Source organism: Manacus vitellinus, unplaced genomic scaffold, assembly GCF_001715985.3.
Source record: "Manacus vitellinus isolate BGI_N305 unplaced genomic scaffold, ASM171598v3 scaffold_50_pilon, whole genome shotgun sequence".
Lineage (NCBI taxonomy): Eukaryota > Metazoa > Chordata > Aves > Passeriformes > Pipridae > Manacus > Manacus vitellinus.
The window spans coordinates 4,981,738-5,008,942 of record NW_021940612.1 but is presented as its reverse complement, the minus strand read 5'-3'; the positions used below and the strand labels follow the sequence as shown (position 1 = coordinate 5,008,942).

Sequence of the window (27,205 nt, the reverse complement as noted above, 5' to 3'; positions counted from 1 at the left end):
ATCACCATTTACAAAAGCAAAATTTGGTAAAGAGTCATAAAAGCACTGAAAAGGTCAACACGGGCCTGACTTTAATCACATCCTATAAATTTAAGATTTGATCCTTATGATTTGTTTTTAAAAAGACCAACCTAACGGATATGTATATTCTTGTTTCTGTGACAGCATACTTGGCAATACTTATTGCAGCCTGCAGCTTGAAATTTCAGAGAGCCTTGCCACTCTTTATCATCACTGTTGTGGTCACATTCTTCATCTGCTGGGATTTTTTAATAGCTAAGTATGAAGACAAAATTACTGTATTCTTTTCCCCTGGAGAAAGATATCTGAAAAAACAGTGGTTTTGGCTGAAATGGTAAATATTAATTACTTTCTATTTTTGTAGAAAAACAATGAATTAGTCAAGTTACTCCTATAGTTCTATTTCAACTTACACCCACAGGGAGATGGGTCAATTATACAAATTTCAATAAGATCACAGAATAATTCATATTTTCCAGTATATAGATATCAGACACACCTTTAAGTTTGAAATGCAGTAGCTAGGTATCGAAAATCTTGACATAAAGTGTACAAAAATACCAAAGATTGAGATAAGACAAGTTGGTAGTTGGAAGAGAATACATTCACAGAAGTTCAGGTATGTTACATTCACTCTGCAGGCCAGAAAGTGCCTCACTGTCATTTGTTCAGAGAACTGTTAGGTTCACAAAAACCTTAACTCTAACATATGCAGACTGCTAATGACTGGAGTGTGTTGCCTAGTCACTGTTTTTCCATGTATCCCCATAACAATTTTTACTTGGCCTTCAGGAATCAAAACATGCCAGCCACAATCAGTGTCATAATAAGGTCATATAACCTTAATTTGGGATGGTAGACATTCATCTGGCAGATAAATGGTAGATAATTAAATCTGGCAGATGCTTATTTCAAGTATTCCTGAGCACGTATCAGGAATGTTGAAGTTATCCCTGGGAAAATGAGGAGCCAAAGGAGCCTTGTAGACTGAAGAAAAGACCACATGAAATATCATTAAAAAGGAAAAGCAAACTGGCCAGCTGCATTCTATTTCAGCTAAGTTACTTTCTACCTGAGAGAGAAAGAACTCTAAGGTGGAGTCATTCTCAGTTCAGGAAAATGTCCGATCTTATTCTTAAGATTTGGAAGTGGTTTTGCTCAGAAAGGTGCTATAAAGATTGTGATCCTTCTGCTCCGGAGTCACATTAGAGATCCGTCACAGAGACACATGTCCATTAGGCAATCTGGCAGCCTCTTTGGGGGAAGGAGCAAAAGGAACAGGAGAGCCCCAGGTAGCAGATGGAACAAACTGGGGGCAGTAAGTGCTGTATTACCTGGGCTGCAATCCATATCACAGATTAAGTGCTTAACCATATTCCTCCAAGAGACAGAAAATCTCTCAGGTGTAGAAAGTGCTATTCAGCTTTGCAATGGCCAAGCTATTTTGTGGAGTTAGCCTGCAACGTTTTTTAATCCAGGTCTAAAAATGGATTTTGGGTGTCCATTTCTGAAATCCGTGGAAGCTAACTGTTAGACACAAGTAGCATTAAAAACTTTGGACTGTGTTTATTTTCCCTCTATATATGGGATGATGTATTTTGCTGCCTTTCAGGCTGTCGTTGTGGTAATTACCTTCAATAAATAAGTTGAACATGGTTTTGTGATAGTAGGGACCATAGAAACACTGAAACACAGATGTACACATTGTTTCTGATACAGCTTTACAGACTACATCTCGTTACAGAGAAATAAACCATTTATAACCTACTCCTCGATAGAGTGTTCTTCATAGACTTGCCAGTTAAATGGTACAGTGCAATTTGTCAAAACCACAGCCTGTCTTGCCCAGAGCTAAGGAAAGATTCAACAAAGGAAAGGAAGGAAGGGAAAAAAGAGGAGGATGGAGGGAGAGAGGAAGATAGCACACTTCGTTTAATAGAAATAACACCCAGACAAGAGTTACTCATGCTTTACTGGATTTTCCTCTGGGTTTTTACTCTGGCTTGAGGAACCCTATTGGAGGACGCTTCTTTGGGATGCTACCAAGTGATGTTGTTGTTAGAGGTGCATCAGCAAAGGCATATTCCTGCTTGTGTAGAGCCATTTGTTTCAGTCTACAACATTGCACAGAGAGTTCATTCACAAACAGAAATGTAAGTGTTGTGGGTAGGGGAAGGGAAAGGAATATCTGGTCTTTTTCAGGATGTCATGATGCTTTTTTCCCCCAGGGTGTTGCGTGCAGCTCTTATTATAACTGTCATCTGCTGGCTCATCTTTGACACAATGGAACAGGGATCCCGCCAGCTAATCTCCTTTGGTGGGCTTGTGATGTATGTTCTCCTGATGCTTATCTTTTCCAAATATCCAACCAGAGTGAGTATTTAGTCCATGCTGGCTCTTCTGGGATTTTTTATTCAATGTCTCAAAACCTGTTCCCCTACCTGAGCACCAAGTTTAGTAAGAGTAACAGATGCTTACTAAAATTTGGGTAAAAATTTAGGCTTACCCCCTACCAAGTGATGTATTTAATTTCTGAGGCAAGTAATTTTGCTCTTGGTGAGTATGTGTGGGGCTGTACCAGCATCCACCTCTCATTGTTTTGGGAAGCTGCTGCCCATCTTTTATTCCAGCTCTGTTTCGGGTTGGAACACATTTGCTGCTGGAGAGGTAGGCCTTCTCCACATTTTCACCCACAGGAGCCTCACCACAGTCCTCTGGACATGACAGGTACTTATTTGAGGACACTAATTAACACAAATTGCATGGAACTGAAGATACGATTGCCTTGTATAGCTCTTAATCCCTCACAAGTTTGCTTCCCACTGCAAACTCAAAAACTGAGGCCAAGTGGAGGTCTTCACTTCTCACTCACCTGTTACCATAGGCTGATCAATGCCATTTGTTTTAATCTTCTGTCAGAGATGACCACTCTGTTCTGCTGTGGTATCACAAAGGGCTTAGTTCAGCCACCACAACTCCCACCTCAGCTTGTACTCCTGTGTACATGCCTCACATACCAGTTCATGCTTTTGTTAGTCATATATCCACTGTCCAGGTCATGAAGTTTCACTGACACTTTCCACCCTTCTTGCATCAATGCTGAGACTTCCTTAAAGGGTGAAGTCCTCTCAGCAAGGACTAATGAAACTGTCCTATTCTCTGCAACTGCTGCTATCTCCAGCTGAGGTGCAAACTACTCCAAATGCATTGTGCTCTCCCATGAGTTCTCATTGCACCTAACTGATTTGTATTATTAAAATACAATCTGAGTAAATTAGAATGCCATTTCAACTCCTAGTCTTATAAATAATTTGACCGAATTTTCACAAACCGAAGATGTTTTCTGAGGCAGCAGAGCAGGAATCTTCAGTGTAGTGAACTTAAGGAAGGAACTGTAGAGGAACTCATCACAGGCAGCCACAGTTTTTCTTACAACTGCCTGTATATGATGAATCACAATATAAGACTGAGTAGTTCTCAAGTATCAAAAGTCTTTTAAGCTGGGGAACAGAAACAGAGTTGAAATTACCCAAGGACAAACCCTGCAACAAAATCTCCTTATTCTCTGTCCAGGTATGTGAAGATCCAAGTCCATTACAGCCTGGTTTAGCAGCTGCTCCTATCCTGCAGTATAGTCAGACAATCCCCTTGCCTTATTTTAATAAATGTCTGAAGTAAATTATTATTTATTTAAATAACAAACAGTTTTTTTATTTTTCTGTCTATCTAGGTTGCTTGGAGACCAGTACTTTCAGGAATAGGAATGCAGTTTATTCTTGGGCTTCTTATTCTGAGGACCAAAGTGGGTTTTGATGTATTTAACTGGCTAGGCATTCAGATCCAGGTAAGCTATTGGGCAAAATCCTTACTTTTTTTACTATAGTTTTCTGTCTTGAGACTCTTACATAACAGTCAGTCTGTTCAAGGATCTGTTCCCTCCTGAATATTTTCTCCTCTTAAGAAAGATTGGGTTCTTAGAATGGTAATTGACTACTTGAATTCAACTTTCTCTTTTTTTTTGTCCAGTTAATACAAGACTGTGGGGGACAGGCTGATGAGTAATGGCCAGAATGACCCTATTTCTTAATGGATTTATCATCCTTGAAGTTAAAACTTGCATCCTTGAAACATAAAACCACTATTGTGCCAGGGCACTCATAGAAACTCTTTAGATGTGGCCCAACTCCAAAGCACCCTTGCAAATAAATGTGACATGCTGAAAAGCCTTGAAGTTTAAGGCAGAACCACTGTTGTCTTCAGAGTAGCAGCAATCCTGGCATGAGGGACATTTCATAGTCCTCATGATATACAGGAAAATTAATTTAACTACGTACAGGTGGCAAAATCCACATCTGCAAGCAGAAAAATATCTCTAGAGAGTGGATGGGATCTGTCTGTAGGTATCCCTGCAGGCATAAAGTTTTTTTAAAAAGCCTATTACTGTAAAGTAATGAATAAGCAATACCCAAAACGTAGATCAGAGAGTACCCACTGAAGGACATTCAGACTTTTCACCCCAGGGATACTATTCTCACAGCTGCTCTTCTCAGGTAATTAAGCACATGTAAAACAAGACAGTGCAGAATGTACTGTCTCTCTGTGGAAGCAAAGGCACAGGTCTGACGTCTGTCTAATCTGCAAGCAGTGGGAGTCATCTGGGTTTTGTCACCAGGTTCTCAGTCTCTAACTGAAGCAGTTCTGGTGCTCCCTTTCATTAACGTCATATGGCTTACGGTTGCTCCTGTCAGAACTCATTACTATAGCTGTTATAAACTGTACTTTAACTTCAGTTTAAACTGTATCATTAATGCATATGTTGGCATCAGGAGTATAAAAACATAACACTGGATCTAAATTAAAAAGTAGATTTCTTTAGTTTAGCTTTTAGGTACTCCTTCCAGAACTCATTACTTCAGCCATCAAATCTCTATTTTAAGCTGTATCATTTTTGCACTTACTTGCATGATGGAGCATAAAAATGCACCACAGTGTTGGGATGAAAAAATAAATGTTTCTTTTAGTTTACCTTATGGCCTCTATTGTGTTGGGTACTCAAGGAATTTGTGCCCTACACCCTTGCCATTTGCCTATATACCCTAAAGGAGACTGCACTCTTACTAGAGTAGGGCAGAGGCCCTCAATTCAGCCAGACACAGTCAATGAGGCCTGGATTCATATAGAGCACAAGCTCCTTGGACTTCACCAGATCTCTGCAAGACAGCTAGCAATATCTCCTTAGTTTTTGGCAGGTTCCAAGAGCTTATGGTTAATTTCCTTTGCTTTCTGTCCCTAGACTTTTCTGGAGTACTCTGACACAGGTGCCAAGTTTGTGTTTGGTGAAAAATATAAGGATCATTTCTTCGCTTTTAAGGTGAGACAGTTTTTATACACGCTGCATGTGGCAGATAGACAACAGAAAAAAGGAACAGTGTAGCTGGGAAATAAATTTATTATATGTCTTGTGGTACCTGCGTAGTCACCAGAAGAATCAGCTAAGAGGAAAATTGTTCCTTACTATGTGACATTCTGAATAGAAAATTTGGGAAGCCCACAGGAAGCCTTTCATTTACTGCTATACACTGAGTTAGATAGCACTTATCTAGTCCAATTATAACAACATATATTGCATGTAGACAGAATCTTGGGGTATCTTTCTACAAGGAATAGCTTAAAAGGCTTTACCTGGCCACTGACAGAAATATTATCTCCGGCCTATCTTTCCCATCTCTCCATGAGTAAAAGTGCTATACCATGCTGTGTTGTCATTCTTAAATGCTGTGTAGAACAATGCCTTACAGACATTGCCCCCGCAACAGTGAAAAGCCTTGATATATATTTATATATACCTGGTAAAAGAGATAGAAGCTGCTCTTGCATAATCAGGAAGAATTACATTACATTGTGCTATTATTACATTAGTAAGATCCCAGGGAGATTTCCCATTCTCTCCCTTAGAAGACCTTGCTGGGAAACTGCTGGAATACAGTTTGTATGCTCTGTGCTCTCTAATCTGCACCAGTATCCTTCCTGGTTTTGCTTCAAGAAGTAGCCCATTCCATAATACCTGCTTAGGCTGGAATCAAAAACATATAAAGCAAAAAAACCTCAAACAAACCCAAATTAAAAAAAAAAAAACAAACAAAAAACCTCCCAAACAAACACGAGAAATTAATCAATACTTACTCAGAGATCATTCTTTTGATGTTTCAGAGACCTGACCATGGGCTTACATGCCTTTCATCTTTTTTTCTTGAAGTGATATTCCAAACTAGATAATCTTCAAATTTAGTTCTTTCACTACTTGAGAATGAAGGTGCTATCTGTAGGTGCTATCTGTAGAAACTCTAAAGAAGGTGCTATCAGTAAAATAGGTTGCTACTAAGAATAGTTGGAACATCTTAGTGGTGAAAAAGAAATGAAGAATTTCATCAATAAATATAAATTGTGTTTGAAGTTCAATATTTTTTGAAATACTAAAGTGAAACCTTTCATTTCACTTTCTAGGCTTGTCTCACTTTTACTCTATTGAGCACTCAAATAACAATTTGTGTTCCCAATTACATATTTTAGGGGTGAAATTATTTAATTCCCACCTCCCATGTTATTTTTCCTGTGGTTTTCGACAATGCCTTATAAATATGATTATATCAAGGTGATTTCTAGTGCCTCAGTGGTGATGTAAAATACTTTGCTGACTAAAGTCATAACTAGGGACCAGACAGCCAAAAGTTTGCTTCTGTGTATGCAAATATCCACCAGTCTTATTCTATGGTTCAAGCCAACAAAAGATGTGGAATATCTAGAAGAGGATAACAGGAACAAGCACGTTATTTTCACACTGAAAAACACCAAGAAAACAAAACTCATGAGTTGATTTTCAGAGCTGCATATGTCTAGGAATATATATATATGGTAAACAGAGTGGCAGACAAGTGCACAGCAATACCAAAACATCCTCCATCTGCTCCTTCTGTAGAAAGGGAATTCTCTCTTCCAGTGACAGTGAGCGACAGCCAGCCTATTCGCTCTTGAAACACTTTTCATTTATTTACACATTAACATGGTCCAAAGTGCTTTTTTTGTATCTTTCAGATATTTTGTGAGGTTTGCATGTTACTCTTGAGCTCTCCAAATCTTGCCACAAGATATTTCAAAGCATCCTTCAAAAAAGAAATGTCTCAGTATTGGCTTAGCTCTTGAGAGAGTAGACAAGGGATAGGGCATGTCTTTGCAGAAAACCGTCAGAGTCCAATTGTATCCATACTGCATCCTTAACAGTATGCAGGGACATATCAGTTTTTGCTAACTTAGGTGGACATTGTTACCAGAGCAGATACAGCCCATATGTGCATATGCACACCAGTATGGGTGTTCAGGCCAGCACCACTAGAACCTTTGAGTACCTGGTTCTGGAAGCACTAATTAGTCAGAAATGCATGTATTCACATGTATAAACTGGGTTATTTTAAATGGATATTTGTGAATGCAGACATAGAGTTTCAGAGTTCTGAAAAAAAACCACACTTGCCCACATAACCAAACACACCAAGTACTTAAGCAGTTGGAAAAAACCCTCTTAGTATTAAGTCATCTATCCTGTTGACTATGAAAGGTAAAGTTTGCTTCGAGCAAGCAGGAAATAAACTTCCTTTCTGCACCAGGAGAATTATGGCTCCCTGAGAAAGGCTTTGCTTTGAAGGTCAAGTTTTAGGAGTGTATGAAAGCAGGATATTCCTTAACACTAGTAACTTCTTCTTTTAAGGAAAATAAGAAAAAAGACAAACATCAAACCACAAATGGGAGGGGGACTTGAAAGCAGCCACCAGTTTTAACTCACTGCTCTCCATGTAACATTCATTGTAATGATGATCTGGAAAGTAGTTCTTTAGTAAGGTCAAATCTTATTTCAGAATTGACAATAAACTGGAAATAATCCAGTTCATGAAACATACCGATTAAAGAATTTATTTTCTTAGAGGTTGTATTTTGGGAAGCATAAACTGCAACATTTGTAGGTCACATAAATGTAATTCTAAAGAGCTCTTTGATTACCATTCTCCATTGAAAGGCTGTGCGATTTTTCAGAGTGCTCATTAAATGTATTCATCCATTAAAACTTGACTATTTAAAGGTATGTAGTACGTATCAGGAGCTGAAGACTAAACTTCTACTTGAGTTTGTTCACAGAGAAAAATGCAATTGTAACATTTTAAGCATGCAGTTATAACTAAACTACAGGACCCATACAGAAATGTGCTAGACCTTTTGGAGGAGTCGGCTTCTGCTACAGTCTGACTTCCTGGTCATATTTTCTTTTTGCAGTTCTCTCCTCATTTTCTCTCAAAGTTGACAGCTGTCTCCACCTGCAGGTTGTAATGGCGTGTGTAGATGCAAATTAAATGTGAATTTTTTCATGGCAGAAGCAAGTGGAAGACAACCCCTTGTTCAGAGTACTCATAACTTTGAGGTAGACTTCATGTTTTATAAAGACAAGTGCTTTATCCAGGAATGACTCCAACAACAAAACTGGAAAAGCGTGTTCTAATGTTATTTAAAATATTTTCAGAGGAATGTGGAGAAGGCCCAAGGGTGCCAGCTGTCACCCAGTGTTGGCAGAACAGTGTTGCAGTGTTCTCTCCCCTTCCGCTGAAACAAAACCACAACTCTCAAACTTGAGAGCTTTTGCTGTCCATTTAGCTTGAAAGATGGGAGGTCACTCACAATTTTTGCCATCAATCAACTAGAGAGAGTTGACCTTTGCCTATCTGCCCGCTGTTTCTCCAGACCCATTTCAATACACACATTGCATCAGGATACACACGTTGTGCCAGGATATGGATCTGGCTGGGAGTGAGATGCCTCTTTGGCTAGCACAGGTCTAGAAACAGTGAAGGGAAATGGCAGAAGAGAAAAGGCAGGGGAGAAAGATTTTACTTTTACTACACTAAACTTTCTGCTATTGCTGCATGACAAACGATCCTGAGAGGATCGCAAAAAGGATCAGAGAATCAAACTAGAGAAAGGAGTCTTTATTAACTTATTGAACAGCACAGTGATAACAGTTAATTGCACTCCATCCTTTCAATGAAAGGTTCTGATCATCTAAATCGAGTTTCCAAAAATTTGTCAAGACTGTTGATAGTACCAACTCTCCTCTAGAAAGGCACAGCTTCTATTTACTGTGAAGTTCTGAAATAACAAAATGATTTGCTCTTTTTCGTTCTATTACTTGATTTTATGTTAAATGCATTATGTCATTAGTGAACAAAAATGAAAGCTTCTTAGTCCTAGTGGTACTGTTCTAACTGTAACTAATCTGTTTTACTAATTTTGGATCTTTTGGGGGGATTTTTCTTCCTGCTGTATAGCAGCATAGCAGTGGTGAGGTCCTGTAATATGAGTTTTATTCAGAATGAAAACCCAATACATTTAATAACCCATCAGACAGTGGGTTAGGCCTTCATATGATTCTTCTAAATTATATGTTGAAGGGAAACATTTTCCCTTCAGTCTCCAATGAAAGAGATTTATATTCACTTTTTGTATTTAGGAAGTATACACCTTTAAGCAGATTCTGTCTCTGTGTACAGTTAGAGAGTTATTGAATATTCCACATTGGCATTATAACGAATAGTGTAAATACCACAGAATAAAAGAGGATTTTTCTATAATCTTTTATTGAAAGGCATCTACACAGGCTAAGAAAGCTGCCTTTGATTCTATGAAATCAAGTCAATTACAATTCCAATTGAAACCTCTTCAACTTTTGCTTACACAGCAATCTAAACTGTGTTTTTTAAAACACAGATATAGAGATGATGGTTGGGGTGGGGTGGGGTGATGGTTGATGAAAAACTCAGCATGACCTGGCAATGTGCACTCACACCCCAGAAGGCCAACTGAACCCTTGGCTTCATCAAAAGGAGCATGGCCAGTGTGTGGAGGTAGGTGATTCTCCCCATCTACTCTACTCTTGTGAGACCTCACTTGGAGTACTGCATTCATTTCTGGTGTCCCCAACATAAGAAGGACATGGAACTGTTGGAGCCAGTGGAGGGGAAAGTCATGAAGTTGATAAAAGGACTGGAGCACCTCCCCTACAAAGACAGGCTGAGGAAGTTGGGGCTGTTCTGCCTGGAGAAGAGGTTACATGCAGATCTCATGACAACATTCTGGTGTCTGAAGGGGAAAAACGAGGAAGTTGAAGAGAGACTCTTTGTCAGGAACTGTAGTGATAGGACAAAGAGTAATGGGTACAATTTGAAAGAGGGGAAATTTAGGTTAGATAATATTAGGAAGAAATTTGTTACTGTGAGGGTAGTGAGATACTGTAACAGGTTGCTCAGGTAGGTTGCAAATGTTTCAACCCTGGCAGTGCTCAAAGCCAGGTTAGATAAGGCCTTGAGCAACCTGGTCTGGTGGGAGGTGTCCCTGCCCATGGGAGGGATGGTTGGGACTGGATGATCTTTAAGTTACCTTCCAACTCTTAACATTCTACAATGCTATGAGAAGTAGAGCTCTGAATTCTACAGCACAGTACCACTGTACATATTTCTGTTAATGGTTTTCAAAATCGAATTTTTATATATCAAAGTCTTTGTAAATGCTATTGCCAAGTAATGCTTGGACTGACCTAAACATGGCTATAAACTAATGTATATCATGTTAAACCAAACAGTTTCAAAACTATTGCAGCACTGTTAAAAAACTATGTAGATAAATGAAAATTAGTTAATTCCAGCACAAACAACAAGTCTAGAAGGTTAACAATTTTATGGCATATGTGTAAGCTAAATGACAAGTTTTCCGTAACTGTAAGAACATTTTGAAAACATGACACACTTTTTCAAAAATCAAATGGCCCACAGAATCAAGGAAAGGAAACCACTTTAAATGTGTTAATGATTTTGTGTCTCCAAATCAGGTACTGCCCATTGTGGTTTTCTTCAGCACAGTAATGTCTCTTCTTTACCACATTGGATTCATGCAGTGGCTCATTGGAAAGGTATGAATTTTGCCAGTAGGTACTCATTTGGCTACTGTGGGACACTTTTTGAACACATGCAGAGGAATTGTAGCATTGACCCTGGCCAAGCTGCTCAGGGGTAGACATGAAAAACAGTTGTTATCTTTAACCTGGAAATATCATAACAGGTCTCAGAAGTCTTAGATTGATATGATTAAATCTAGAAGTGCATGGAATAGGCAGATTAAATTTTTATTTCTGTTTTTCAATCATTTTAGGTTGGTTGGATTATGCATGTTTTCATGGGGACAACACCTGTTGAGTCTCTGGTAGCTGCGGGTAACATATTTGTGGGACAGGTGAGTTGGAGTACAGAAAAAACATGATAACACAATATTATTGAAGGTAGTGAAATAGCACTGCTCACTGAGCATCTGTGTATTAAAAAAAATTTCCTTTGACTCCGCTACAGCAGTACTGATGGTTGATTACAAAATTCCAGTGTGTTAGTATGTTGGCAGTAGTGCAAAATGGAGTGGAATTTGGAAACCATATGTTTTCCCAACAGAAAGTCAAGCATAAATGTAGGTTAAAGATGTCCATTAAAATGACTACCAGGCTACGAAGGCTATGATAGCTCCAAGACTATGAAGAAATAACAATTTCGGGTGTTTTTTTTTTAATTCAGAAGGCAAGTGGGATGAAAAGAAGGCATGCAAGGCAGGCAAGGACAGGAGAGAAAGACGATGCAGAAAACTAGGATTCGGTGCTAGCAGTACAAGGCCTTAGCCATAAAAGCAGGAAGCAGAACCTAATAGACCACTTAAATAGGAAATCCATTAAACCCACATTTACAACACTGTCTGTCCCAGGGTTCAAAGTGAAGTAGAAAGATCACCAAGCAGAATCCAAGCCCAAAAGCAATATTAGCATGATATTTAGCAGTGGTTCGTCACTGCTCATTTTTCTGCACTGATAATAAAATAAATTTATGGGCTTTTATTGGGAATTTCTGAATTTGATGCTTGTTTTTCACTTCCAGACAGAGTCTCCTCTTCTAGTGCGGCCCTACTTACCATACATCACCAAATCTGAACTCCATGCAGTCATGACAGCAGGATTCTCAACTATTGCTGGAAGCGTCTTAGGAGCATATATTTCTTTCGGGGTAAGACAGAGGAAAAGAACTGGAAAATGTATGATTTGCCTGAAATCTTCTAAGTATAGAAGTCCAGCTAAAATTCTTTGAAAGTATCCCTGCGTCATTCCCACTAGGCTTTTTGTCCCTCTCTGAAGAAATTAATCACAAAAATCCTGTCTTCTTTTCCTTATGAGCAATGTGAACTTTTTAATGAACCCTTGTAGAAAAATCATCTGAATGTCTGAAAATTTTAATTACTTTCCTTCATGTTTACATTCATGTGGTTATCACAGAGTATTTTCTGTCACCTGGAATTCTAGGTTTCCTCCTCCCACCTACTGACTGCTTCTGTCATGTCAGCACCAGCATCATTAGCTACCTCCAAATTATTCTGGCCTGAAATTGAAAAGCCTCTGGTAACTCTGAGAAGTGGCCTACAAATGGTAAAAGGGTAAGCTGATCTAGGCTCTAGTTAATCCTAATATTAGTGCAAAAATGAGATTTGGAAAAATCACTGTTCACACATAAGCATTAGGGGGACTACATGGTAGGTCTGCAAGCAATAAATTAATTACACACTCATATACTGCAAATGGTTGATTTGTGAATTCAGGTGTAGTGTGCCCAATGACAATGTAACATATGCAGGTGTCACATTCCATCTGGACAGACAGTAAACTCTCCAAAGAAAGAGGGAAATGCCTACCTGAGGTGACCCACCAAGAGGTTTTCCCACTTGTGACATTGCTATCTTTCTTTTGTAATGAATCTGTTAGTGCAAACATGCAAAAGCAAAGGTGGAGCAATCATTTCTGCAACATCAGCGAACTTGTTGCCGATCTGCAGGGAGACTTAACTGTCTTAAGAATGACAGGCAAAGCAAAAAGGCTTGTAAGAAGCTGTTCCTGAACAGCCCGGGCACCTCTGCAAGGGGTGCATGTAAGAAGAGCAGTGACCACTCCCTCATCCTAGCAGTGCCACAGTATTAAGACCTGGTCCATATCTTGCCCAACCCCGACCATGTCAGAGAATTCATCCTCAAGGCACCACAAACACATGCTTCAAGTGTCTGCCATGAAGATTGACAGCAAAAGCCTACTCCATCTCATCACTGTTTTCCCTATGAGTGAACAGATAACTTTGGTACTAGACTTCTAACCAAGTGCACATACCCTTTAGTTCTATTATTTATTCTTGAATTGAAAAATGTTCATACTCTTGTTTTCTCTTCATTGACAAAGTGACTCAAAGAATCTGCTGGAAGCAGCCAGTCAGGGTGCCTCTACCTCCATCACACTGGTAGCAAACATGGCCGTGAATCTGATCGCCTTCCTTGCCTTGCTGACATTTCTTGACTCAACCCTTTCTTGGCTGGGCAGCTTGTTTGACTATCCACAGCTGAACTTTGAGGTATGGTCTCCAGGTTCTTCATGCAGCTCACATACACGTATAGTTTATCCTACTCAAATAGCCTGTGTAGTTTTGTGATGGTTATTTTTCATTGTTGTATTGCTCTTTAATATGATCCAAACCCATATTTTATTTGTATGTACTGAAAGATGTCTTAACAGTCAAAGTAAAATTATTGCCATGTAAGTATTTCTGTAGCTATTACTCTATGTATAGTTTCCCTCTTTGGTGTTCTTGCTAACCCTCATGGTATGTTTACACAGAGTATGCTAACACCTACCTCCTCTGACTTGACAACGCAGCAAATCTGTCAGGTACACACTGGACAAACCATTAACATCTTCAGCTAAACATTAAAGTAACTTTAATGTTCAGAATCCCATCAAACCCTTAATGTTCATCAGGTTCACTTAGATGGGGACACTGGGACAAGGCTGGACTTGTCTGAACCGACATTTATTCAACACCACTTAGTTTTCAACACAATCTAAAACTGTATCCAAGTCGCTCAGCTGAGCAAGCAGTTTTCAAATAGGACTTCTGTTTTAACCTAGGTCAATATGTCATTTTTAACTCAATGCAACCATCTTGTTCCAATGGTTTTGGGCATTTTGTTTTGCAAGACTCTAATAGAAGCCCTGCGTTAAACATGGATATAACTTGTGATAAAGGTGCTGCAGAAGTGAATAGGCACTCATAACAAATGTGGCTTCATTAATATTAAGATAGTACCTGCAGAGCTTTCACAGATATCTCACTGCACAGACACTTACAGTCAAGGAAAGGCTCTAGTATGCATGCCTCAGCCCTCGTGAAAGGGCTGGTATTTCATTAACTGTTGGATAGTGTAAGATTTGGACAGGTAGACAGTCCACGAGGATCTGAGTTGCACAGACATGATGCATTCAGCCATCCTTCCCTTTTGAGAGACATTAACCTGTAATCCTTTGAGGGCAGAGAAACCAGCCAGGAATAGGAACTGCTTAAAGACCTCTTTTACATTTGCTAAGGACTATCTGACCAAACCCTTTCACAGCTGGAGCTATTTTTGCTTAGTATAAAAATAAGCTGTACTGCAAGATGGGATTTCTTTTTAAATTTGCATAATACTTTTAATGCCAGGAAAAAAATGGTACAGCTTTAACTGTGTCAGATGCACAGCTTTTATGCAGAGACAACTCTACTGTTTACACCAGTTGGAGTTCAACCACCTGGTATTTAAGCACATTCATTAACACTTTTGATTTAATCAGGAGAAGAATTAGACTTCTCAGTTTCCTTATCAGCTCCTTTAACTCAATATTTCTTCTTTGCTTCAAACACCATGCCCAATTTAAAGCCATTATTGGGGAAAAAAAGGCACAGAAACGTTTGTTTTACTTTACATGTAAAATTAGGGACATGCCAAATAACTTTTTTATATCTAGATTTTGGGTTAGTCTTTTAAAAATTAGTCAGGCGTACCTTACTATGAAAAAATCTTCCAGAGGTGTTCGCAGCAAGAATTCAAAGCCAATTCTTCTCCACTGAAATAAAACCATCCTCACTGGATGTTTAGAGAAGTTATTGCATGCCATTGTTCTTTGACCAGCCGTATCTTTTGACATGGTTTGTTTTATATATTCCACAGACCATTTGTGCTTATGTCTTCATGCCATTCTCTTTCATGATGGGAGTAGACTGGGAAGATAGTTTTATTGTCGGTGGTCTACTAGGTTACAAAACTTTCTTCAATGAATTTTTGGCTTATGAGCGTCTTTCAAAACTGATTCACAACCGAGAAAAGGGTGGAAGCATGTACATTAATGGAGTGAAACAGTATATGACAGTAAGTAACATTTTCTGTTCTACAGATTTATTGGATCTAATACTTTAATGTTGAAACTCAACTTATTTTTTAATATAGGCATAAAATGGTCGCATATTACTCTAAAGCGTGTCCTTAAGTGACAGAGTTCAATTATGAAAGTGCACTATTGCTTTGTGAGGCTGCTAGGACTGTCATCACACTAGCCGTCTCAAACCAACATAGAAACAGAAGGGCACAGTTTTGGCAAACATGCCATGTCCCACAGATAGAGGCTGTCTTCAAGGTAAGCTTCTTACCTGGTTCTTAGCTAGCACTTTCCTGTGAGCTACTGTCCTAAGAAGAACTTGGGCAAGAACTGGAGGATCCTCCTGCCCTCAGAGGTTTGCCCAAACATTAAACTTGAAGAGAGACATCCAGCAAGCTTTAGCAGATGTCATTACTGGCACACCTTTGCTGGAGGCAATTGTCCCCTGTGCAGAGGGCAGTAATAAAAGATATGTATTACATGGCATACACTTCACTTGCCACACTGACTCCAACCAGTCTGTTTCAACTACCACTGAAAGTTAGTTTACATAAAGACTTCCAGCCAAAGCCTTGTCCCACCTCTCATTGGCAGTCCACCCAACAGATACATGACCACAGTGCACTTAGGAAGGCTGTGCTAAGGGAATCCAAAGTGTGTGCACAGGGCCAAAGGTCAAGCAGTGATCAAAGCTGATCAAATCTTTGCAGCCATGACTGCTCCCCCATCTGGCACCCACATGCACAGCCTGTGCTGAATTTGTCCTAAGCACAGGCAACAAAAACCATGATATCCAACTTGACACCTGAATTGGCCTTCCTTCCTGAAATCAAGACAGATTATCACTGCAGAAGAACCCTTAATTATAAAGGATTTTATACAACTTTTAATCTTCTTTTAATCTGGTGTGATGCTGCGAATACCTCTCATATTAAAAACAAAAACCATGTCCTTGACCACTTGCATTCCTGATTACCAGGACATATTTCACATGTGGAGGTAGAAAGATAGAAGAATAGATGGTCTGATCAAATATTCACACCCTTGCCTGACCATCCATTATCAGTGTTCCTGAAATTCCTGCCAATAGAATCCTGGGCTTGGAAGGATCTTTGTTGTGCCCTGCTACAGTTGTGCTTCATTCTGCTTGGGGAATATGGCTCTGAACTTCTGTATATGTGAATAAGGGGTTTTTTGGTCTGGAAGTCAGCCTTAGAATGCAGATCCTATGAATTCTATTTCACTTTTTTTTTTCTTTTTCTTTTTTTTTTCTTTTCAGTAGGATGTCATACAGAACTTCCACATTCACTTTTTATACCTGTAGAGTTGTATTAGCTTCCATGGTAAAAAGGTCTGATATATAAAAATAATTTTGATTTATAATGCTGGTAAAAATTGCCCAGTAACCATTATAATTACAGCACAATAGTTCAGGTGAGAGTGTGCTTGACTTTCATCAGAGCTCTCTAATACATCCTCACACAGATAATCACTCAGAGTGAACAAACAAGTGTCCTCACCTGAGTCAGTAATTATGTGGCTTCCTGTTTTCAGAGAAAATAAAGTGTAAATGAAAGCATGGAAATCACAGCACACAAAGCTTTTTCTAGGAAAACCTGGTAGAGTGGGTACTTGAGAAGCATTTTTCTGCATTTGTGCAGATTGATTGAAAGTATCTACAAACTGATGTTCATAAAAGACAAATTAAAACAGAGAAACTTCGAATAAACAGGAAACCTGCTAGAATACTCACACATTTTCAGCTTTAGCCTAAAACCCTATTCCTATATAGCTTAAACAGGAATTCAGAACTGCCAAGGGAACAAAACATTTGCTGAGATACATTGCCCACTTTCTCAAAATGTTGGACTATATTTATCTGAAGTTTTGCAAGGTTTGTAGCCTGATTTCACCTGAAGTCATTCTGTGTCATGTCAGGGGTCCCTCCATGGAAGCAAAGGCCATCCTAACCTCATCTCTTGTTTGAGGTCCAGGTTGAACTGGTGTTACTCAAAGGGAGAAAGATGTTGGAAGTCAGTAAGGAAATAAGCTGCTGAGGGGGATTCCAAAATCTTAATGTCCCTCTCTGCCTGTTAACACATCAAAGTATCACTCTCTAGGAGACCAATTTCCCTTCTGTGCCCAGGGTGGAACATGCACAGAGCAGCTTTGTACATAGAGTCCTCTGCTTGTTCAGGGACAAAGTAGTCGGGGATGCATACCAAAACTTGAGGTTTCAACAGACTATCATGGAGGCATCCAGCTATGAAGGAGCAGCTGAGTTATAGCTCTCTGACTCATACTTTCAGAAAGCAGCAGTCAAATTTCCACTAGTAAGATAAGATTTTTTTTTTGTCTTTAATTGCTATTACTAAATTCAACAAGACACAACAATATACATGAAAAATAAAAACATGACATGATTTGTGAGTTCTCACATGGGCAGTGGGTATAAAAGCCATCAACTTCCAGCAAGAGAATGAGCCTACCTTTCTGAAAGCCATTACTTGGGGCAGCAACCAAGTGAAATTGAGGAATTTTAGTACTCGGAGCCCTGAGCCACAATGCCATATTTTCAGACCCTTGAATCAGCACAAGCTGTTTCAAACAACTGAGAGGGTATGTGTTTGTTTTCCAGGTTCGCTCTGAAGTCATTGCCACCTATGCTCTTTGTGGGTTTGCCAACTTCGGCTCTCTGGGACTGGTAATAGGAGGCCTGAGTAAGAACCTCTCTAAAAGACAATTTGTTTGGCAAGCAAATCCCAAGGAAAACACCAAAAGGAATAGGCTGTGGGTGAAGCTTAGTAACATTAGGAGCTGAGGTGCTGCTCTGCTAGCACCTAACTGTGCATGGAAGGGGTCCCAGAGGGGTATAGGCTTTGGGGTGCAGGTACTGGGAGAGGTGCTGAGGGCAAGGGGAGGGGACTAAGCCTTGCTAACAATCCTCCCTCTTTAGCCTTCAACCACGAGCCTGAGCTACTACAGCTCCCTTGAGCTTCAGAAGGAGCAAACTGTGTCAGTAGTATGCTGGTTTGAAAGATGAAGTTGGCTGTTTCCTGTAAAAATGTTGCATATATGGATAAAGAAAAATTAAAAAAAAAATTTGAGTTCCTCACGAGGCAGCTGGAATTACTGGCAGCCTTCTTTTGCCCTGAAGCCCAGTGGGCTCCACGGTGCCAGCAGTGGGAGAGCATGGAGGAGCAAGACCCAGCCACAGGGCCAGACCCTTCAGAAGGGTACCATCAGCAGCACAGATGTACAAGCTCCCAAAGCAAACAGAAGTCACCATTTTATACACAAGCCGCCTTCTTAACAGAAGAGCCAACACTGGCACTTGGCCTTCAAATAACCCACTAAAAACCGTCACACTTTTCCTCCTTTTTTTCCCTAGTTCAAAATGCAGGGTTAGAAATTCCTCTTGTAGTGAAAAAGCTGACAGCTTAATCTTCCTTACATATATTTCTGTTTGACACACACTTTATTTTTCTTCCTAGCGAGTATTGCTCCCTCAAAAAAGAAGGAAATAGTTGATGGTGCTTTCAGAGCAATGATTGCTGGAACTGTCGCCTGTTTCATGACAGCCTGTGTTGCAGGTAGAGTACCCAGGTTTGGTGTCCCCTACAATCAGTGACCACCATGTGGCAGTGCATTGGTACCAGACTACACACAGCTGGGCAGCCCTTGTCACTCAAACACAGGTGGTTTTGGGCTTGGCAGGGTTAAAAGTCAATATGAGATGGAAGGTTCCTGAAAACTAGAACAGGAAAAGATTTTAGTTCTTCCATTATGTCTTTTTGCCTTTTTTTTTTTTTGGTTAGTTTGTGCATAACACGACTCATGTGCAAAGCTACAGAAATAGAGAAGTAAATCTGGAGCAGAAACAGAAGAATTAGAATGAAGGAAGAGTGTAAAAGAGAAAGAGTAAGAGGGAAACTGAACAACTCTTTGTCTCAACATTAAATTGATATTTAGGTTGATATTATTTCCACAGAAAACCTAAGTTAATGAAACAGAAATGGGACTCAACAACAGATCCTTAATTTTTGAAGTCTCACCTTCAAGCTGAGGGAAGAGTCACAATGCAACAACCATTTTAGGGGTAAATTATAAAGAACATAATATTAATGATTACAAAGATTTAATTAATTGATCAGATATGATTCAATAGATAAAATTTATCTCCATCATTTAACAATCACTTTTCCAGCTCTCTTCCCTGAGTATGTGATATACAAAATGTAGCTGAAAACACCATGGCTGTGTCTGCCACAAATTCCCTATCCCTTTTTGATCACCGTATCAACAGAAACATACACATTTTAAGGATAAGCCCACACTATTTTCTGAAGCTTACAGAACTAGTACACTTGAAATGTCTTTAGTCTCACAGCCATCCATAGTATTTTAACACATGACACTGCTCTGCATATCTGAGGAATCAGGAAGACCTACTAAAACGTGTCATTTCATGATACTGATCTTAAGAATAATATTGTGAACAACCACTGGGAAAATCTTTCCAAAATAATAAAATCTACTTTAGAAAAAAAATTGCATTCCACCCACTCCTGCCATGGCAAATGCTTTCCTTATACCTAGGAGAAGGTAGGAGAGCCAAGCAACTTCTATTACCCCAGTTCTGATAAGAACATACTAAAAATGCGTCCGAGTTGCACAACACTACATGAGTTGTCACTTTCATATCCCGTGTCTCCATTACTGCAGTGAGTGCTGATATTACTGTTTGCAGAAAAATTTCAGGAATATCTATGAAAGCAAACTATCTCAATTTAAAACAAAATAAAAGGTTCTGTATTTACTTGCACTGCTAAAAATGCAACATAGCTCCATTTTAGTTAATGAAAGAACACTGATGCAGCAATGAGAAAGCCATTACCATAACTTTTAGTGTTATTAAAAGGGGTAAAAAGCTAAAATGGTTGAAGTGTAACAAGTTACTGTAGTTTCATTTCTACATATAAAAAGTGACTATATTTTTGGGTTTGCTCCTTAATCCAGTTCTTTAAAATTATTCAGATTTTTTCAAAATCCCACAATTAGAGGTTTTTAATCTTACACCTTTACAGAACCATCTCAAATGGTGACTTTTTATCAAACAAAATTGTTCATTTGATCATGTCCCCATGACTCACATCCCTGTGTCTTATCTTCCTCTTCATTACTCACAAAGAAAATTGCTACTTACTTCACAGGAATGCTGACTGTCTCCGATCTGGAAGTTCCTTGCCACATCTTATTAGGAAATGCCTCCAACTTCACAGATTTCCCTGTCAAGAGCATAAAGCTAGTGGAATGTTGCCACCGTCTCTTCACCAGGTATTAAGGAACTCTTTATCCTCTGTCAGCATAATTTAGGGAGCTCATACATTCTCTGAAAACCTTTTTTTTTATATTTTTGGTATTTTGCTTTTTTCCTTGGACACCTGTTTTCCATGAACTCGCATATTTTAAACAAATGAGTATTTTAATGCTGCTGAATTGTTTACCTTTTCTTGGGGAACTTTTCTGTTACAAGACAAGCACAGACGGAACCAATACACAACTCAAAATATCTTTGTTCAAACCTGAGCTATCCAAAAGACTAAAGATAGCTTATCATACAAAGATTCAGTGGCCTAGTTCTGGTTCATCTCAAGTATTGACAAAAAGATAAATATTTGTACTAGCATAATGTTTTAACTAGACACATCACCCTGACTGCCTGTTTGCCACAAGAGTTTTCTGTGGAAAGAGGTACCTTGTTTCATTTACTTGGTACCAAGATTAGTAGAAACTTGAAATTCCTTACACTGTTTAACTCCTTTTGTTAGGAACCAAAATTCCAATTCTAATTTCAGGGTTTTTTTTTCTCTATTATTCTTTTGACAGGTATATTTTTTCCTTCTGTGTCTTGACATAATATGTATCTTTGAGCATGGGCATATACAATGTGTAAAGTCTCATCCTTACGGTAAAATTTTTAGATTTCAACTATTCACAAAAATGTAGTTTAAAAAAATTACTCATGGTAGTATCAAGGCCACCAGCTTCTGCCTGAACATCAGTGCTTGAATATCACTTCAAAGAATTTCTGTTCTTGCAACCTGATGTTCCAAAGGAGTTTATCATGACACTGAACCATTGTAAAAAATGATTACATAGTAAAAATCATCTGTAGGCACATTCCATCATTTTTATTTCTTCATTACTCCAACTTTTGTGCATCACACTGATTTTAAGTCTAACAGGTGGCTACAAAAACAGGAACCTGCTCTATTTTCAGCAGAATCAATACTGAGCAGATGCAAAAACATTTAATGGAGGAGTGACACCCTCAATCATTTCAGTTATCTAGGAAGATATAGCAGAGACATGAAGACTTTGTACAGAAAACCATGCATTATCTTCATAAAAAAGAGAGAATATCTGGTCATGGTACTTGGCTGGTGCTTGGAAAGTCTTCTCTATTTCATTTCTCATGAAAATTTTAACACATTTAAAGTGCTTTTGAGAAAGTGTGTCTGCCTGTGTGTATGTGCATGTGTGTGTATGCATATACTGCAGAGAAGAAGAGACAAAAATTCCCACTAGAATATCCTGTGATTCTGTGAAAAGGAGTTTATCTGATTTCTGCTTTTATCTCCTTCCCCAGTGCAGAGCATTCGGAGAAGATCTTTCCTGAGGGAAACTACAGTTTGAGTTCCTGGAAAGTATGTTGCCAGATACTGGGTCAATCTGCTTCTAATTGTACTTAGATTAAGTTCCAATTTTTTGCCAAGGATAGATTATAAATAAGAGTTGTGTTCCTTAGAAGAAAGGAAATAAAAACTTTCCTTTGCAACAATAAGTGTGAATTTCCCCCATGCGATCTTTATTTTCCATCTCTTACCAGCCCAGTTCCTCTGACTTGCTTGGTATTACTCATGAATTAAACTGGGATAAATGCAAGACATGTCTTGCTGCAGATCTCTTCTTCTTACAAATTAGAATGGAAGAACATTTCTAAGCCTGATTCTCCTGATTTCATTTCTACCCTGAAACTGATCAATCTATTAGATTGAACTGCTGTAGGTATGAAGAAAATCAGATTCAGAGGATTTGGTAGCCACTTACAGAAAGCTGTGAACTAGAAATAATATTCAGAACTGCCATCCATTCTAATAGTATTTCCGCTCTTTTTGATAGCATAGAAGTGTTTACTGTATGAAAATAAATGACTCCGTTCTCAAAAATCTCTGCACATTCTGCAAAGATAACTGTGGTTACATATATATATATAACTGCCTGCTATGAGTAGGTAACTATGACTGCATGTGAATTGAGCTGCTAACATGTGGTATGCCTCACCACCTTGGCCACTGAAGCACCGAACTGGGGAGTAGCCACTCTATACCCTAGTCCCCCTTCTTTTGTCCACAAGAGAGTGCAGGAGGTTAGTCTACGTTTAGAGTCAACTACATGAATGAAATGTCCAAACTCCAAGTAAAGTTTCCTGTATTGATTCTTCTAAATCTTTATTTTTAACCATTGTGGAAATTGACCCTGGAGTCACGAACCAGGAACTTTTACCCAGATTTGAACATTATCAAATGTGGGTAAACTTGGGTCATAACATGACTATTCTCTGTGAAAACAACATTAATGTAGAAGACTTCTAAAGAATCCTTTTGAGGAGGAAATTGTTATGGTTTTAAGCTTCAGACTTTTCATAGACTCCAAAACTGAGAAGTTCTTTGCAGATTGAGATGGAGTGAGAGATATTCCTATCCTATGACATTGTAAATGCTAAATACTTGGGAAGAAAGCAAAGATCTAAAGTAAAGAAACATCAGAAAATCTTGACATACCCTCCTAATAAAAATTGTGCAGAAGGTCTATTCTGACAAAACAATTACTAACTTTTCAATCTTTCCTTAGTTACTGCAGAGTCTATTCCAAGAAATCCAGATTCGTAACCTTAGACAGTTGCCAGAACAGCTATTTACAGAGGGGATAGATTTAAACTTACTTTAAAAGACGGTGGTTTCCTGTAAAACTCAGTTTATTAACATTTTCTCTGAAAAAATTGTCAGTATTATTACTACTTTCAATTATTATCACTGGTTTCATATTGTTAGGTGTTTTTCTTTGGCCTCATCCATCTAGGTGTAGCAGACTGCATGTCAGTCTCAGTTTTCAGGGTTTTAAAAGAGTGCTGACAGTCCTGATTATGGCATATATATGCTCATATATACTTCATGCAAACCCATCCTAAAGAAATTGCATGGGTTTGATCCACAATTTTTCTCCAGCTTGCTGTTTATAGCAGGATTTATCTCTCAAATAAGTTTTGAGTCTGAAATAAAGAAATACATTATTTCAAGGAAAATTAATTGGAAACATTAGCTCTCACTGTCAAGCAGAACAGCGCTCTGTTTACAAACCATCACTAGTACTCTCCCTCTTTGCTACTCCCTACTATCCTCTATTTAATATCAACCTTTTGAAATGACCACTCTTTCCATTCCCACTATTGTATGCTGGTTAAAAGGACTACTCAGCCTAGTAGATACAACCATTCATGAACTTCTAGAAAATCCTCTCATATAGTTTAAGGTAACAGTCTTCCTCCCACAGAAGAGATGTGGTGTATTTCTTTTCCTTTTTAGGACTCCTCTATAGAAGGATTAGATGGAAGGCAATTTTTGCAGAGTATACATGACATTTCCCTATCTATACCTGGTCAAAGAGATTACCCACCTAGTTTGTAATGGTTTAGTCAAAAGACAATATACATGGGACATTGCATCCTAAATGTAGCAAAAAAAGCCATGAAAGCAGGAGGGGATTGCTAAGAAGTACCATCATGCGTTCAGGTAACTGTTTTCCTTCTGTCCTTGTGATGGTGGTAGGAGCCCAGTGCAGAGCTCTTTGTGTTTGTTTTGACACAAAAAGGGAACAGTACATTTCACCACCCTGGCATCCTGGGCCCTGAACTCTCAGCACCCAGGAACACAATTCCGACAACTCTGGAGACAATGAACCTGCATCACAGACCTGAAAAGAAACATATTATTTAATCAATTGCTCGCTACACATGTGGTGGGTTGACATGGGTGAACACCAGGTGCTCACCAAAGCTGTTCTATCCCTCTCCTCCTCTGCTGAACAGGTGAGAGAAAACCCAGCAAAAGGTTCATGGCCTGAGATAAGGACAGGGAGAGATCACTCACCAAGCACTGTCATAGTCAAAAAGTGACTCAACTTGGGAAAAAATCAATATAATTTGTTGCTGATCAAGTCAGAATAGGATAAGGGGAAATAAAACCAAATCTTATAAATACTTTCCCCACACGTCTCCCTATGCCCTGGGATCAGTTTTACTCCTGATTTTCTCTACCTCCACCCCCTCAACAATGCAAGATGATGGGGAATTGGAGCTGTGGTCAGTTCATCACACGTTGTCCCTGCCGCTTCTTTGTCATCAGGGGGAGGACTCCTCACTCTCTTTCCCTGCTCCAGCATGGGGCCTCTCCCACAACAGTCAGTCTTCCACAAACTTATACAATATGAGTCCTTCCATGGGTTGCATTTCTTCGTGAACTGTTCCAGCACTGGTCTCTTCCCAAGGGTGCAGTCCTTCAGGAACAGATTGCTCCAGCATGGCTCACCCACAGGGTCACAAGCTCTGCCAGCAGTACTTCAGTGCAGGCTTCCCATGGGGTTATAGCCTTCTTCAAGAAACCACCTACTCCAGTCTGGGTCCTCTAGGGGCTGCAGGTGGATCTCTGCTCCACCATGGCTCTCCATGGGCTACAGGGGAATAGCCTATTTCATCATGGTCTGCAGGGGAATCTTTGCTCTGGTACCTGGAGCACCTCCTCCCCCTCTTTCTCCACTGACCTTGGTTCTGCAAGGCTATTTCTCTCACATATTCTCACTCCTCTCTTTTGTCTCCTTCTTTTGCAGCAGGTTTTTCCCCCCTTCTTAAATAGTTATCACAGAGGCACTACCACTGTCACTGACAGGCTCAGCCTTGGCCAGTAGTGACACTGCCTTGGACCTAGCTGGAACTGGTTCTGTTGGACATGTGGGAAGCTTCCGACAGCTTATCAGAAAAGCCACACCTCTATCACCCCTCCTGCTACCAAATCCCATCCATGTAAACCAAATACACTATACACATGTAGATTCAAAGATCTAAATTAACACTTTGTAAATGATTCAAAAACAGATGAAGACTGTGTGGAGGCATCCCTGGTTCAAAGGTCTTGTAAAAAAGAGAGAATTTAACCAACTTCGTTGTTATTGGCATGGTAGTGCGCAATAGCTTGTAACTAATGCAGATGAAAAGTGAATGAAGCATTAGTGGCACGACTCAATTTTTCACCCACTGGATGTCAGTACATATCTAATTTCTTTGTACTGTAGCTTTCACAGGATGTCAGTCATTAGAAGTCACTGGTAATAATTCCAGGAAAACTTTTACACAGTTCTGTGTTCAACAGTTCCAGGAAATATACTGTGCAGCCTTTATCTCGCTCAGAACATGTACCATCAACGAAAACTATCCTTAATTTAAGACAAAGTTCTCTCTGGCCCCAGTTCAGAAAAGTACTGAAATACGTAAATGAGGCAAGCCTAGTAGGTAACAGGAACATTTCTGTTTTAATTGGCTGAGAGGCAGATGGAAATAACAAGGACATTTTTGAAGGAAACTTCTAATTCTACATATCCACAGCATCACTTGAAACCTGTATACCTTTGTGAATGTGGGAGTCATTCACTACGTGTTGTGATTTAACCTGGCACGTAGCTAAACACCATCCGGTCGCTTACTCACTCCCTGCCACTACTAATGGGATGGGGAAGAGAATTGGAAGAAAAAAAAAAAAGGTAAAATTTGTGAGTTGAGGTAAAGATAGTTTATTAGAACAGAAAATGAGGGAATAATAATAATTAATAATAGAATATACAAAAGAAGTTATATACAAGGCAATTGCTCACCATCCACTGATTGTTGCCCACCCAGCCCCCAAAACTGTGACCCCCAGCCAACCTTTCCCCCAGTTCATATAGCAAGCATGGTACCATATGATGTAAAATATCCTTTTAGACTGCTTGTGTTTTCTTCCAGCTTCTTGTGCTCCCCTTCTCCAGCCAATTCACTTGTGGGCTGGTATGAGAAGCTAAAATATCCTTGACTTAAGGTAAGCACTAAATAATGAAAAACCATTGTGTTATCAACATGGTTTTCATCCAAACCACAGCACTATACCAGCTACTAGGAAGACAAGTAACTCTATCCCAGCCAAAACAAGAACAGAGAGGCAGGTCGTATACAGCAAGTTATGGAGCCAAGTCAGTGTTCTCCAAAGCAGGTATCAGCTTGTTCTCACAAAAGACATGAATAGAGAGGGGCAAGATGTCAATGATACAGTACATTAATACCAATTCTTTTCTTCTGCAGACTGAAACTGTTTTTGCTATGCAGTAGTTAGACTGATTCTCACTATGTAGTGCCATAAATCCATTGTTTCCAGAAGTTGTAAGTCTGTGGATGACTAACAGACTTCCAAATTCAACTAGATACAGGTAGCATTAAAGCCCCTTGAGCAAGCTGCTCAGCAGTAACATATAGGTAGGTAGGTGTCTCTGAACCTCAGGCCTACCAGCCGTGGTAGAAGACTGTGTCAAGGGCATTGAGGAGTGCATGGGAAGCTCTTGGTCCTTGTGATGTACATGGCATTGGAAGCACAGCCCTGTTTGGCAGCCATCAGCACAGCTGGATATGCCCTGAGAGCAGCTGGTGTGAAGCCTCAAGTTTGAATTCTGTGGGCACAGTTCATCCAT

The 27,205-nt window shown here is 39.4% G+C and overlaps 1 protein-coding gene across 2 annotated transcripts in view; it reads left to right on the top strand.

Annotated features, from left to right (window-relative positions):
• The window catches only part of SLC28A3 (solute carrier family 28 member 3), a 34,790-nt gene extending 12,462 nt beyond the window's left edge, over positions 1–22,328 (top strand). The window contains exons 5-18 of one of the 2 annotated variants that reach the window (XM_008934222.3): positions 166–355; positions 2,250–2,394; positions 3,752–3,865; positions 5,315–5,392; positions 10,946–11,026; positions 11,266–11,346; positions 12,030–12,155; positions 12,449–12,579; positions 13,370–13,538; positions 15,169–15,366; positions 18,012–18,093; positions 18,868–18,966; positions 20,587–20,710; positions 22,026–22,328. In XM_008934222.3, coding sequence (XP_008932470.1) covers positions 166–355; positions 2,250–2,394; positions 3,752–3,865; positions 5,315–5,392; positions 10,946–11,026; positions 11,266–11,346; positions 12,030–12,155; positions 12,449–12,579; positions 13,370–13,538; positions 15,169–15,366; positions 18,012–18,093; positions 18,868–18,966; positions 20,587–20,710; positions 22,026–22,128 — 1,721 coding nt within the window. In that variant the 3' untranslated portion in view covers positions 22,129–22,328. The remainder of the gene's footprint in view (positions 1–165; positions 356–2,249; positions 2,395–3,751; positions 3,866–5,314; positions 5,393–10,945; positions 11,027–11,265; positions 11,347–12,029; positions 12,156–12,448; positions 12,580–13,369; positions 13,539–15,168; positions 15,367–18,011; positions 18,094–18,867; positions 18,967–20,586; positions 20,711–22,025) is intronic. The other variant, XM_018081014.1, reaches the window with a different exon arrangement.
• The last annotated feature ends 4,877 nt before the right edge of the window (positions 22,329–27,205 follow it).